At 41.9% G+C, this 15,791-nt stretch overlaps 1 protein-coding gene across 1 annotated transcript in view; it reads right to left on the bottom strand.

Moving 5' to 3' along the window:
- The window catches only part of TUBGCP3 (tubulin gamma complex component 3), a 71,584-nt gene that overhangs the window by 47,491 nt on the left and 8,302 nt on the right, over positions 1-15,791 (bottom strand). The window contains exons 2-5 of the mRNA XM_026708377.2: positions 9,083-9,190; positions 5,584-5,651; positions 2,987-3,064; positions 1,472-1,677 (exon numbers count right to left, since the gene is read on the bottom strand). Of these exons, the coding sequence (XP_026564162.1) occupies positions 1,472-1,677; positions 2,987-3,064; positions 5,584-5,651; positions 9,083-9,190 (460 nt within the window). The remainder of the gene's footprint in view (positions 1-1,471; positions 1,678-2,986; positions 3,065-5,583; positions 5,652-9,082; positions 9,191-15,791) is intronic.

The raw sequence follows: 15,791 nt of genomic DNA, 5'->3' as shown, positions 1-15,791 counted from the left end.
AGTCCCCATACCAGGGACACTTGTCTCTTCCTACTATATTCAAGGTAGGTTGCTAAGCTATCACGGGAAACAGACTGAGAAATTCTCAGGTTCTCAGACAAAAAAAGTCAGCTAAGTACAAGTAGTCCTCATTTATCAAACACAATTGGAATGAATCAGCAACATGGTTGTTAGGTGAAGTGGTTGCTAAGTGAACCTGTGATTGTACTTATGATTTTACTTCAGCTTTGCTTTGCTTTTAGAGACCCAAGAGAGACATAAAGGCAAGGTCTGGTTGCAAATTATTTTTCATACCATTGTAAATACCATTGTTAAGCGAATCAGTAGTTAAATGAGAACTAACTATAAGTACCACACCACTTACCATAGTAAGTAATGTATTACTGAAGAGATTTATCAAATACTGAAAATTTTTGTCTGTTTCTAAATTCTGCTCATAGGCTTTGAAACTTACAATGCATTCAACAATAAGCCTCATTGACCAACGAATATATTTTAAGATAATATACTGAAATACAAGATTTTGTACATTACTACTATGGAATCATTCTAAGCGCTTAACAATATAGACTGCATCTTAAAATAATTCCTGAAATATATCCTCATACACAATCCACAGCAATTTAAAATACAGCAAAAATCTCAATCTGAAATAATTATAATAAATTCTTCTTCTAGAGCTAAAGAGGTACCTAAATAATAGACTACATACAGGTAAGTCCTCAAGTTATGATTGATCACTTAACAATGTTTTGAAATAACAACGGGCTCAGAAAGCACCTACATCTGTCCCAAGATGTCACACAGATACCCCACAGTCAAGAGATCTTGATCTGGGTGCTTGACAATCTCACTACTCACGTTTCAGTGTGATTGCCAAATGCCCTGAGGCCATGAGACCACCATTTGTAATCTTGCTGGCTTCTCCAGAAAGTCAATGAGGAAGTTGGCAAGAAAGGTTGCTGTTGCTGCCGACTGCCGAACTACTGTTCCTGCAACCCACTGAATGATTTCAACTCTCCTTCATGAACAGAGCTGAAATTCTTCAGCTGGCAGCTCTTCCAACCAACTCTCAGAGATGAGAGGAAGCTGAAATCTAAGCAGGATTTTCAACCCCAGAGCAGAGAGACAGAACAGTACGGTAAGGAGTACAGGGTACTTCAGGCAGGTGGGAGAGGTTCTGGAAGGTCTACCGCAGACACAAGTGCTCAGCGCTGAAAATTCCTGCTTGAATTTCAGCAAGGAGGAATATCAGCTCTGGAGCAGGAAGACAGTGCAATAAAGTAAGGAGTACAGAATGTCTCGCGGAGGGGGGAAAGAGAAGGGGGAAAGGAGAGGTCAGTGCAGGCTGGTGAGTGTGAGAGTCATATTTAAAACATATTGCGACTCCAGAGTCACTCTGAAGTCAGGCAATCCCAAAACTGAAATAAATAAAAGAATAAATAAAACAAGACAAACAGATTTCCTTTACCCTGGAAGAAATGTTGGTGGAGTTGGCGTTGGCCCATTTGGGGCATATATCCCTATACTACTGATCCCACTGCTTCCCATACTGCCAGGCTGGACATTCCGGTCTTGATAATTCAGAGGAAGGCTCTGAGGTCTAGCGTAGTAGTAAGGAGTTGAGTGAGCATCCCGTGGTAGAGCTTGAGCAAAGAGGGTAGCAAAATTTGAAACCTTGGGGGAGGAAAAAATGCCCACATTTTAAGGATACCTCATACAGTAATCATAGTCCAAAGCATCATCCAAATCAGTGTTTCTTAAACTATTCTATCTAGAACACCAATGGTAAAGATGAGCCATGAATGACCCCATAATCCGACAACATGGTTTTTATGTTTTATCTTATTAGCAAAACATTATTTTATTGATTTATTATATTTTGTATCACACCTTTACTACTTTATAAGTAACTTAAGACAGCAAATATCACAATACTCCTTCCTCTTCCTATTTTCCCCATAACTTCTCTGTGAAGTGAGTTGAGCTGAGAGAGACTGACTGGCCTTCAGCTGACTTTCATGACAGGACTAGAACTCATAGTTTCCTAGTTTTCAGGCCAACACCTTAACCAATACACCAAACTGGATTTCTATTATCCTATCAGTAAATAAAAATGATATTACTGCAGCTAATGCCAAAACTAAATCAAAAAGAAAACATATATCTGGACTTTTTGAATTAAATTTCAGAGAATGTCAGCTTTTTTCATCTGAAAATAGATTTTCAGCAACTACCAAAATAACCAGTAACAAAACTGAAATAGGTTGAATGTTACAGCTTCTTAAAAAAACAATCTCATGCAGACAATGATGAAATATCTCATCAAGTCAGAATATAGATATTTCTCACTGAAGAAAATTCTGACCCTGAAATTGTTTAAGAAATTACATCTGACAGTCAGATACATGGCTATTATTTGTTTTTATTAACTATGCGTCTAAAATAAGTCAACAGTAATAAAACATTTCTAGAGCCAAATCCAATTTTTCCCTGGATATTTTCATTATATTCAATACAAGAATTCACCTCAATGAAAACTGACTAAATATCTACACTGTAGACTGCAGAAATATCAAACAAATTTTTGTTCCTCATATATTTATTTGCTAACATAGAGAGAACAATTAATGTGTTTTGCTAGTTACTATTAGGACAAGATTTCTTGTAATGAAAAAGAGCCATTTTTTTTTCAAATATGACATACGTTCAGAGTATTACTAGCTTCTAATTTCAGTGAAGTTTTTAGGCAGCAGCAAAATATATTAAATGATTTAACCAGTCATCTAAAAACATTTTAATGTTCTTAATCATTTGAAACTGATTGGCTTGCCATTTGGCTCATAAAAATGGCAAATCAATGAAATTCAAATCTTTTAAGAAAATTCAGTGTTAAATTTCATAAATCAAAAGTTGATTTTAAAAGCTAAATCTACATAAACACATACATACACATGTAATAAACAAGATTAAAAATGCTATTTGCCTTGTTTGACTGCTTACGCGGATCTTCGCTGAGACTAAGCAGGAGGTAGAGGATTGACCATCTGTTTTTCAAAACGCTCTATGATAAGAGGCAACAATTAGTTATGACAACCTGAGTTCAAAATATAAAAGTATTACTTATTCAGAGCAAAGCAAGTATTGTCTGCCTTTTCATTTCAAAATATCATAAATAGATAACCCCAAGTGCCAAGAAATCTATCCAGCTGTTGTTCACTTCTGGAGAACTGGTCTTTAGGTTCCACAGCAGCAGCCAAGAGCTTCAAAGAGAATAAACCAATCAGCAGTCAGCTTCAAAAAGAATAAACCAATTACAGACACACAGATCTATTGTCACAATAATTGTATGTATATATGTGCACATATGCATGTATACACACACACACTTTAGAGTATCAGCAATTGCCCACTTGCCTCTTTTGTACGTATAAGGTTTCTTTGTGTTTACACAAGGCATTGGCTTCAAATTATTTCATTTCCACCATCTACTTTCCCACATTGGATGATGCTACTAAAACCAAGTGGATAGACTGTGTGAACTGAACTGTTTCAGGGTTACCCTTTTTACTTGGGTAAAAAGTTGGGATGTACACGCGACAGATTGGTTAACCAATTCCATAATGACTTCCCTGACAAACCAAAGGGTCCTCCGGGAGTGGGGGAGAAGGGGTTAAGGGCATTGCATTAACCCTGGTTGAAATTCCTTTATTATCTCTTTTAGGAGGCAATTTTTCAAGGGGGGATGCCTGTCAGTTTTGCAAGCCATATTCCACGCTGCCACGCATCCCCCCCTTGAAAAATCTATCATAGCCACACAAAGAAGAACTGATATCAAGCATCAGTAATGGAGGATTCCTATTAAAATAAGGCATGTCCTTTCCAGGACCTCCCAAGTTTTCTTCAGGTTTGTTTAAATGATTTGATTCTGCAAGATAAATTACGAAAATTGGAAAACTCAAGAAAAGACTGATAGTTCTCTTTGAGTCATTAGCTACTCAGGAGCAATTGCATTAAGCAGCCTTTTAATTATTTTCAGAATCTCAAAATATTTTAGCAGCCTCCTCTAGTGAAAGAAAGAATTCAACCATGCCAAATAATAAATTTGCTTCCGTGTGTGTGTGTGTGTGTGTGTGTGTGTGTGTGTGTGTGTGCGTGCGCATGAGGGTTTATTTGCATAAAATTAATATATTGTAAATTATCATGTACAGTCTATTTAAGGAACCCTAGACATAATGTACCAAAAAAGAATTAAAATAAATCCAACATTATTTAAGGGACTGAAGGAATGTATGATCAATTAATCAATATACATTAACTTAAAAATAGAGCAGGCAGATAAGTTTAACATAAAAAAGCAAAATATACCTTGATGATCTAAGACCTTTCCATAAAAAATCATTTTGGGAAACTAAAATAATTGCTATTCATTTTATTTTCATAACTAGAAGAATTCATTACAGTATTATAGAACATGAGGGAACGCAATACATTTCCATAAAAACTATGATCAAACTGATATCGCAGGGGAACAAGGCTTTGCAAAGCAATGACATTAGTACAAATGATGTATAGGCAGTCCTTGGACTGTAACCCTAATTGGGACTGTAGTTTCCATTTTTAAGCAAAGTGATCATTAAGCAAAACACCATGTAAGCACACCACCTAGCAGTAATGGCAGCTTGGCAATCCTGGTTGCAATTAGTAGGCAAGAACCACATAATCTTTGGGCAAGGACCTCATGCCACTCTTACCCTGCCTAAACTGCTGTTGCTTCAAATCTCTCCACCAGCCTATCTCCCCCCGCCCCATCTCAACCCTTTGGCCACCCTGCATTCTATCACCTACTCCTACCCTTGACATTCACTGTCTTCCTCCTTCCACTGCTGATCCAGGATTCACGTGCTAAACAAGGACATAGTGCCAATGAGTGCAGCAGGGCAGCGAAGCCTCATCTGCTAAGGGGAGCTCAATGGGCTATTGCTGCTTGTGCCGACAGTGGAAGTTGGAGGTTCTATACCTGCCCTGCCATCCTGCCTCCTCTACATCCCATTAGATGGGAATTCCTAGGTGGGCCCAGCTCTGGAGGCTCTGCTGAAGTGGCAGCAAGAGTAGGTGGCAGAGAGCAGGGTGGCCCAAAGGATAGAGATGGGGGGGTGGGGTGGAGAGAGATAGGTGGGTGGAGGAACTGAAGCAGAAGTAGTTCATGCAAGGGTAGAGAGTAAGAACATGAGACGTTGCAACTGGTAGTAAATGTAGGTCAGTTGCCAAGTCCCCAAATATCGATGGTTTGACTGCTGTTTATCTCTGCGTTCACCAATATCATAACTTTGAAGGGTCAATGAACAAATGGACCTAACTCAAAGATTACCCATTCCTCTCTTGTCAAAGGGAGTCAAAGGAGCCTTCTCAGGCTTCCCAGGGTTGTCTGTATATGCTTGCACAAACCACATTTCTGTTCTGCAATAGCAAATGGGAATGTGAGTCCTTTTAGAAGCTTTAAAACTTCAAGAGAGGTGCTTCATTTTGCTAATAGTTTTGTAAAGTTTTTGCACAGCCCAAGTAGAGAGTTCGTTCCTTTACCTGTGAGTAAAGTTTTCTGTATAGCTCTGAAAATACAGCAGCATGTTCTTCTCTTCCTTGGCGCACAACTGTAATAGAGAAAGGCACTTTAGGGGCAGTGTTGTGAAGCAAATTGTGTTTTACTCAGCATTGATACCTCTCTGAAGGCAAATGACAGTGCTATTGGGTGTTTTATTGCTATATAGATTTCTGCTGGTTTATATTACAAAGTTGGCCTCCAACAATTCCTTTTCCATCATAATTTGTTTTTTTATCTCAATATTGTTCATATGTAGAACATCTACTTTTATGTTGTTTTAAGAAGCAAATGCATACATCTATTCATTCTTCGTATAGAACAACTTTTTACTTAATATTATATAAGTGATCTAAATACAAGGAAAAGGTTTTCTGCATAAAGATTATTATTTCTTCAAAGAACTGCCTTGCTTACATAAAAATGCAATATAATGTGTAAATGAATGTGAAAACACAAATCCTTGTTACACTAGATTTTACTTGCCTCTATTGCATCGGTCCCCAACTCCTGGGCCATGGCCCACTACTGGGCTGCAACCCATTCAGAACTGGGCCATACCAGCAGCGGGTGAGCATGTACAGCCCCACTCACACGAGCAACAAGCACTCACACACGAAGCTGTGTGTGTGTGTGTGTGTGTGTGTGTGCACGAGCGTGCACCAGCCCCTCACACAAAACCATCCCCTCTCCTCTATGGAATGGCCGCCAACACAGTTGGGGAACGCTGCTCTATTGTATCCTCTGTGGTACTGATTTGAAGAATCACATTTCCAAAAATATAAATTTCCAAAATGGAAATGCAGACATTGCTTCTTCACCAACATTAAGAGTCATTGTGAATAAACTCCTCCTAATTCCAACACATTCATCTGACATTGCTCAAGATAAATACAACAATATTTCCATACCAGGGCTTAAAGTGAGGAAATGGTTCTAGGGTACACAATTATGACTACTATATACCCATGTAATGCTTGGTTTTTCTTTTTCTGAAAACTTTGAATTGTTTACCTATCTACATGGTTACAATAATAGATAGTAGCTATATAAATCAAGCACAATTTGATGTCATACAAGAGTTATAGTTTACAAACTATGTTTTATTAAACACTACCCAGAGTCACATTTGTAAGATGGGTGACTTTACACATTTAATAGATTAATAGACAGACTGACAGACACATAGATAAAAGATAACCCAAGCACCAAGCAATTGTATTGTCTCCAATAAAACAATCTTACCCTTGGAACATGAATTTTTTAAACTTTCTATTAAATACTCTACGTTTGCCAATATAAATTATGGTCAGAAACACTTGCTGCAAAAAAGACATAATCTCACTTATACACGAAGTAATCAAGAAAATGATATTTTAAATTATTCTACTTCTGATTTATAAAATTAATTGATGTTATACTTTGTGTTCAGGATTATAAACAATGCATCTGGAAGATCAGATCATCCTCACTCAAAGATATAATAAGGTGGATGTCATAAGATGGCAAAGCTGTCAAAAAAGTAACCTCTTCCCCTTAAGTTTCTTGTCTTGTCCATGAAAGGAATAAAGGGGCAAATCCCCACTTCCTGCTGCAGAGACAAAACTGTCCAACCTGCTTTTAATGCAGCATTTTTCTATACGCATCTGCAATTTAAAAATGGCTTGCCCTATTGTTCTGCAGAGAAAACAGTGGACTATATAGGATGAAAGAGGATCACTGCTCCCTACCTCACATCCCACAACCAATAAGTGCATAATAGCCAAAAGCAACCCTTCCAAAGTGCTTGTACAGTATTTTGGCAACCTCCACCTTTGTGAAATAACAGGATGACCACCGTAGAAAATTTCCTGCATCAGCAATCTATAAAGGAAATGGGAGCTCAAAAGAGAAAGAGAAAGAGAGGGAGAGGGAGGAGGAGCAGGAGAGGGAGAAAGAAAAAAACTCTACATCTGAGGTCTTAAACATCTGATAAAACATACCTTAGAATTGTTTTATGTTCTTAAAGGGGGAGCCTTGGGTAGGAAGGATAACTGCTTGCGACACAAGTAGTCAAAATACATCCACTTGTTCTGCAACCGTTCAAAATTATGATGCCGCTGAATGAGGGTAAACCAGTTTGTGAAGTTGCAGCCATAGCACTGACCCTGCAGTTATGTGATCATGCAATTATAATGTTGCAGTGAGCTGAGGTCCCATGATTGCCATTTGTCACCTTCCCTGATGGCTTCCCAGAAAGTCAATGGGGAAACCAGGAGGGAAGGTTGCAGTTGCTCCTGAAAAGCAATCCTGTCCCCTTGTTTTCCTGAGGAGCCCTACTATGCAGTACAAGATCCCAGGGCGAGGATCTCATACTTTACAGTGTGCTCAACAATCTGAGCTCCCACCAACCTGCTTGCGCTCATCCTCATCCTCTCTGGTGCCTACTTGCATCTTTTGCTGGCTTGCCAGTGGCCCTCACTGTTCCACCCGTGCTCTCCAGTGTGCTCTCCAGTGCCAGCTCACAGAAGGCCCTCACTGGCCTGCATGCATTCCCTAGTGCCCAACCCATAGCACTTACCCACCCCACGCTTCTTACTCCCACCTCTTAAATGTTATATGGTGCTGGGATTAAGATGGCAACTCGGGAATGCTAGGATTGCCTTTGCTAAGCAATGTGGTAACGGACATTGTGCTTTATGACATTATCACTTAATGACAGTGATCCCAGTCCCGATTGCTGCTGTAACCTGTATATGTGCCATACCATGAAAAAGCTTGAAAAAGAACTGGGAGAAGCAAAAACTCAGATTTAGAATCCTAGACTCCGTTAAAGTCTATAAGTTTGTCTATCAGTTATCTAAAAGTTTGGCTAAAGTTTGTAACTTCTTTGAATTGTTGCTAGCCACCTAGAGTCACTGAGTTGAGTAGCATGCAAGTTTTATTTTGTTATTGTTAGTAAAATCTACTCTAAATTCCCTCAAGTTCAGTTGGATTTACTTTGAGTTGCAAGCCAGCCTCTTAATACTTGTTATCCCCTTACTCAGATCTTTTTGTGCGTTATTGACAATAGTCACGCAAATACTACCTGAGCCAGACAATCCACCTGATGCCCTCAGAGGTTGATACCAATCATGGTGGGATTAGCAGAGGAAGTATAGAACTCTGAGACTTATCAGGAGTGCATAAAATCTAGAATATTGCTATGATGTCATTTCATATTTTCTTCACTACGGTAGTTATAAGCAATGTTTAAAAGAATTGAAAAAATGCATAAACCCATCCGTTTTGCATTATGTTTTCTATGTATTAATTTCAGCTAACAGTGATATGTTTAAATTCATATGAACATACTAAATCTTACTTATGTTTATAAAAATTACTGGAGTAATAATATAGCACTGACAAGAAAGCGAATCTAATCAAGTACAATTTAGTAGCAATACGAACTTTATCAAAAATAAATCTAAACACCATTAAAAAGCAAATTCAAAATAAACTTACATTCTTTTTTAATTTTTTCTGCCACAAGAAATTCATCTCTCTCAACTGTAGGGGCAAAGTTGCTTCCAATGACTCGCACTGCATACTGAAACTGCTGAGCTACATCAGCTGAAATGAAATCACAGTTAGATGGCAAATATTTCATTGTATTTATTTATTTAATCATTTGTATCCTACCTTTCCCTCGAGGAGTTCATGAAAAGGCCTGTTCCCCCGCCCCCCATATTATCCTCCAAATAATCTTGAACTTAAGTCAAATTGATAATGAACAACTCAGCATGAATTGATAAAGTGTGCTCCTATACAGTCAATAATTTTTTATCTAAATGAACAATTCTCAAAGTATGGTCTGGTGGTTTTTTAAGGGGGTCCAGGAAGTCAAATCAATATTTTTAAATTTTTCATTTTTAACTTCTAATATAGTAAATATTGACAGATGTAACTCACATTAACCAAAGCTCTCTTGGTCCTCAATCATGTTTAAGTATATAAAGAGGTCCTGAGACCAAAATGTTTAAGAACCCACTGATATAAATCATTTTGGAAGCAAACATCACAAACCCAAGAAAGATAAGTTGCATTTCCTCAATTAAACCCAAGGCTTTAGAAGCTTCTAAAATCTAATCTATTAAAAAAAATTTCAATTGTATAGTGCCTATGGCTAAAGCAGGTGACACAGATTGACACATAAATTCTGTTTATTTATAAGATAACTAATGTAATACCATTTGCAATAGGGCCAGATTAAGTAATTAAACAAAACAACCCAACTCTAAAAAGCAAGATGAGATTTTTCACATAGCTTGTCATGGGAAAACATCTATTTTCTGACTCAAAAATCAACTAGCAAACACCTAGAAAACCCACTGTAATTTTTAAAACAATGATTCAAAAATTACAATGGGGTTTCCAGGTGTTTGATTCAAGCAGCCAGCTTCTTCATACATTTTTCAGTTGTTTCCTTTCAGTTTCAGTTGTTTCGTCTCTCCTTAATAAACAAGACATGTGTATACAACCTTGTAAAAACAGGAGTCATTAATTCACTCCCCAATCAATTGAAGGCTGCCTTCGCTGGAATCCTGACAGTCACAAGGAGAGATGTGAGGTCATTACAAGAAAGCTAATTTTAAATTTTTGTTTTTCCTCGGAGGTCAAGATATTTAAGGATGGAAAGCCCCAAGAAATGATTTTCAGAGATGCAATAGGCTGATGGTTTAAGAATGGAAATTTAGAATAGTTTGCTCATAGAAGTACTGACTTCTATTTCCATCTTTATTTTGAAGAGAGGGAGGAATTTGTGCCTTCAACGTTAGCAATTTTTCCATTAATTTTATTGTTGCAATCATGGACCTGGGGACAACATGGTACTTAAAAGCTACACGTTGTCTCCTCCTGGTTGAAAAAAAAAACAAGGAAAAAATAGCAAGCATAGAGCTGTGCTGAAGGCATTAACTGGAATTTCAGTTGCAACTAGAGTGTATAATTTCAGTTTAAACTCGTAACTTCCAATAGCGATTCCAATCTAAGTCAGAACAAGGTTGCATTTTCAACCATTCATACTTCAAACAATGTCTTGATTTTTCAGTACTGCTCACTTGAATCTTTATCATTAAACAATATATTATTCCTTCTAAAGCTTATTTCTCAAGTCAAAAGCTAATGGAAACAAGGAAACCAGAAAGCTAGATTTAAACAGCTGTATATGTTGGAGCACGCATTTAAATCCAATTTTGGATAATTCTAAATGGAGGCTGGACATGTACTGTGTGTTTTCACCACCAAGTATATCATTCAGTTTTCCCAACTGGCTTAGCCCTGAAGAGTCACCAGGATGGAGTGTATTTTACGGTTTTATTTTCTCCATCTGTATGGATTAACCGATGGCAACTTTAGTAATCATCATTATAAAAATGCAATCATACACACTTTTGATAACGTTCATGTTATTCTGTGTACAAGCATCTATAAGTCTGTAAACATCATGGAATAGCAAAAGAAAAATACTGGGGGGGAAACATATTACCTCTTTCCTCAAAGTGATTGAGACATAGTTTGTGAAAGCCATCATGGTTGATGTCATATGGCGTGTAAATCAAAACCAAACCATATTATGGCTTAGTATATTGTATTCTATCAATGTCCGGTAAGATTGTCAGCTATTGCCTTCCATCGCTCGTGGAACCCAATAATCAGTTCTTTATTCTACCCCTAAATTCACTATGAACATTCAGTATTTAGTATTTAGTTCTTTGTTTAAAGAAAACTTTAATTCTGTGTCTTCAAATGGTTGGGCAGAGAGATGCAGGAAACTGATAAAATATTATAAAAATGCAAAATTAAAGAGATACACAACTGGAGCCTGCATACAATAATTATTTCTTCAGTAGTCAGTATTCTATTCTCACTGAAAATTGTGATCATCAGAACCTTGGTCTTAATATGCTTATTGTTTACTTATTTGTTTTGATATATTTAGAAAAAAACAGTAGCATATTTCAGTAATAAAAGTGCCAGGCTGCAGATCTGAGGGGAGAAAGGAATATCAAAGCATTTTTTTAAAAAGCCTAATGTGATCTTTGAGATGCATTCCTTTCACCATCTGGTCTTTAAATTCTTTATCTTTCCTAGAGACTTCATTTCATATTTGGCAAAACTAGATTAGCAAAATGAAGAGTGCCAAGTGCAGTGGGGTAAATGCCAAATGACTTTGCCAAAAGCAAAAAGAAGGAGCTGATATCTTGAAAGCCAAGCTTTCATCCTGCAGATTCTAATGGACTTCACAAGTTGGCACAAGCCAATAAATAGAAAAGATTGCAAAATTAAGATCTATTCTGCGTGTTCTCCTCTATTTGTTACCTTAATTTTCAAAACACTGGGCCTTAACTATATCCCAATAACAAAAATTAAACAGTAATCTAATCATATTAACATTCACAATAACTATAATTAGAAGAGAAACACCCTCAACTACCCCTTAACTTTTATTACCCAGAAAACTTATTTAAATGAATTAATTGCACCTCATGAATATACAACACAACAAGGCAAGAATATATATTTTCCATAGAGCTGTCTCGAGTGTCCAGGTTGGGAGGAGCTCCAGTCTCGGCTCTCACAGGCTGAGCTTGAGATTGAGGAACGCCCCTCACCATCACGTGGTCCTCCGGGCACGCCCCAGTTTTTTGCTCAGCCTCGTGGCAGTCAGGCTGGTTTTCCTTTTGCTCCTGGTCGTTCTAGCACCTCGTGTTTTTTTGATCAACTTGGACTCTCAGACAGCGCAGGAAACTGAGGTTTGAGCTCCCTAGGGAGCCTTTTTCTTCTAAGGGGAATTGTTTCACTATCCTTTTAAGGGAGAATCCAGCGCTTCGAGCGCTGCCCCCCCCCCTCCAATTGCCGCCTTTTCGCTCCGTGCGAAGCTGCATCGTTTCTTTCCTGCCTGGTTTTGTTCTTTCGCCGTTTCCCCCCTGCGAACGCCATCTAACCCAGGGAGATGCTTCCCTGCCTCTCCCAGGTACTTCTTTGTGGCCTCCAGGCCTTTTTAACTTCTCCTGGGTGATAGCCGCCGCTGGGGATTGCCTCGTCATTGCGCCCTCCATTTTGGGCTCCCTGTGGCGTCAGCCATCTTGGGAGTGGCAGGAGTCGCCGCCATCTTGTGTGTGGCCGCATGGCCGGGCGCCATTTTTCAGAGGCCTATAACAGGGTTTTTCTTAATGTTTTATAGGCAGAGCTCCAGACTGCCTATATCCTTGCCTGTTTGCGCTTAGTTTCTATCAGGCTAACCAGGGTTAGTTGGCTCTGTAGCCCTTCCCCCAGCAGGCGAGTTAGCAGCTCTGCCATCCCCTTCCCCGGTCCGTCCGGCAGGGGTAGCTGCCTGGCGTTCAACTTTTGGCTAATTGGCTTCTGGCTAGGCCCTGCTGTGCAACAGCCTCCTATTTTAAATACAAAAAAATTTTTTTGATCAAAAGGGGGGTGCGAAACGTGCGCTAGGATCCCCGGCCTCTACGTAGGCCGCATCCAAACGTGCAACTGTCCGAGGACCCGTGATGGCACTTTACTTTAAAATTTTTGGTTGGTAGCCCCAGGGACGCCTGCCACTGCTCGAGGCCTACCTGCAGGCCGCATTGTGTTTGATTCCTGGGCAGATCCTTGGAATGTCCAAATCCCTGCTGGTAACTTGCAATCCTGCCTTGGTATTCCTCTAGATATAGGAGTCTACTGGCTACACAGTCTCTCCCCAGCAAGGGAGGTAGCAGCTCCGCCATCCCCTTCCCCGGTCCGCCCGGCAGGGACGGTTTTTTGCGTCCATCTTTGGCAATTGGCTTCTGGGCTAGGCCCTACTTCTCAACAACGTGCAAAGCACCTCTGTTGCCCTTGATCTAGGGGGGTGCGAAACGAGTACTGGGTTTCCCGGCCCCTGCTTAGGCTGTGTCCAGACTTGTTAATCACCTCACATTAATCAAGAGCTTTTCCTCCTTTCTCCTCTCCAGATGGCAGACGACAATGCATCTCGTGGCACTTCCCTGAAGGCCAAGGCTAAGTCTCACCACCTGCGCAAACAAGCACAGGAAACATCCAAAGCCTCTCAAAGGGATGCCCTTAGGCGACACAGGGCCCTTGAAAAGGAGATTGACAGACGCTCTAAGGAGTCAAGCTCTGTGCCTCTGGACCCTTCCAATCCCACTCCCTCTACCTCCACCCATCCTCCCTCCTCCCCTGCTTCTGCCTCTTCATCGCAGCCTGGACAGGCCCCTGAGGCCACCTTCCCCCCCGCTGCTGCAGGTCTGCGCCTGGAGGAGCCTCACCCACCCCCCATGGTGGAAATCCCCGAAAATCTCAAACAAGCGATGGAGCTGGCCATCCGGCACGGGATAGCACAACAGTTTCAGCAGCTGACCGGTCTGGCCCCTAGGCCTGAGGCCCCGAGGCTCGAGGATCAGCAACTTCGCATGGTCAGGTAGCTCTCCACGGGGACTTGACCCTGCCCTTGGAGATGGAGGAGATGGAGGCCCAGGAACTCGGGGACCCTACCCTCTTTGGGGACGAAGAGGATCTCGAATTGGGGTCTATCGTAGACAGTGAACTCCTCTTGGGAGCAGGCCCCCCAGAAGGGGACATGTCAGAGGACGAGGGCCTCTCTCCAGGCCAGCCCGCGTTTCTGGGGCTGTTTAAACCACATCTATTTAGGTCCCTCCTGTTCAAGGCCAGGAATACCTCGGGCCTGAACCCTCCTCCCCCACCCAACCCAGCGGCATCGGGGGTTCCTCCTGACTCTATTTTCTCCCAGCCTGTGGTGGAAACCGAAGTGATTCCTGTCCCACCCATATTCTCTGACATGGTCTCAAGGCAGCTAGCCTCCTCGGGGCCTCCTCCCCCTCCCAACACCCAGGACAAGCGGTTTTTCAATCTTGAACCGCAGTTCTCTATCTTGCTCGATCCCCCCACTGTGGACGAGCCCGTAGTAGGTCTGGCCTCCCGCTCAACTCCCAGCGAGTCACTCGAAGCTCTCCAGCCCGAGGACAAACGAGCTGAACTGGCCCTGCGCCGCGCTCATCTCTCTGACGCCTGGGCGGTCAGGGCCTCCACGGCCGCGTCTTTTTTCACCAGAACCTCCATCAAGTGGCTCCAGCAGCTCAAGCAGCACGTCCCCGCAGCTAATCTCAGAGCGCACCAGGATATTGCCAAGATCCTGGCCGCGCCGAGTTCTCTGCAGACGCCACCTTCCAGGCTGCAAAATTCTCCACCAGGGCCATCTCGTCCCCAGGTCACTGCCCGTCGCTTTCTGGCTCCGCCACTGGCAGGCGGACGTAAAAAACAAGGCTAAGCTAGCATCAGCCCCCATCTCTGGGGGGAAGCTATTTGGACCGGTTCTCGACCCATTCCTGGCCGAGACCCGCAACAAGCGCAAATATCTCCCTTCTCTTGCTAGGAGGTCTGATTTCAGAGGTTCCTCTCCCTCTTCTCGCCAAGGTTCTTCCCACTCTTCCTCCTTCTCCAGGTACTACCAATCCTCTCCCTACAGGCCTCCCGACCGATCGGAACCAGACAGGTCCGGAGGCACTGCCCAGGAAGCCCTCCCGGGATCCGGGAGAGGTTCGCTCCGTCGCTCCTGATAATGCAGTCGCCCCCAGGTGGCTGCCCCCCAAAAAAAAAAAAGAAACAAGTATAAAAACGAGGAGAAGGAGAGCGAGAAAGCCAATCCTCCTCAGGCTTCTCGCCTAGTCTGGCTCCACTCTGACACTTAACTCCTGCAAAATCTCTTTCTCTTCAGCCTTGCCCAAACCGTTGGGGAAGCCTAATCCTCATATCTGCCTTACCTCTCCATACCAAGACTCCCGGTAGACCATACGGCTCCCGGACGCAGGCTCATAGCCTGGAGCACCCTTGTCCTCCTCACCTTGCCCCAGGGCATCTGGCCGGCAACACATTTATCCCCACCCCTTGTTAGCTGGGGTTCCTCTCTGGGCCCCCGGCCCACAGCCTCATAATCCAGATACACGGACCCCTTGCCCTGGTCCTCACTACTACCCTTAGTTCCCTCTGGGGCGGTCCTCGGTCAGTTGGCTCTTGAGCAGGGCCGACCGCCTCGCTCTGGGCGGAACCAAACTTGGTCCCCACTAGCACAGGTCACAGTTTGGGAACTCCTCACGTCTCCCCTCCACCACTCTGACCTGGAGTTCTCTCAGGGGGGTTCCCAACAGGGTCTATCCCA

Source organism: Pseudonaja textilis, chromosome 8 (assembly GCF_049901715.1).
Source record: "Pseudonaja textilis isolate UNSWEBS1 chromosome 8, rPseTex1.2, whole genome shotgun sequence".
In the NCBI taxonomy this organism is placed as follows: Eukaryota; Metazoa; Chordata; class Lepidosauria; order Squamata; family Elapidae; genus Pseudonaja; species Pseudonaja textilis.
The sequence above is the reverse complement of the archived record's forward strand: the minus strand, read 5'-3'. Positions and strand labels throughout refer to the sequence as shown.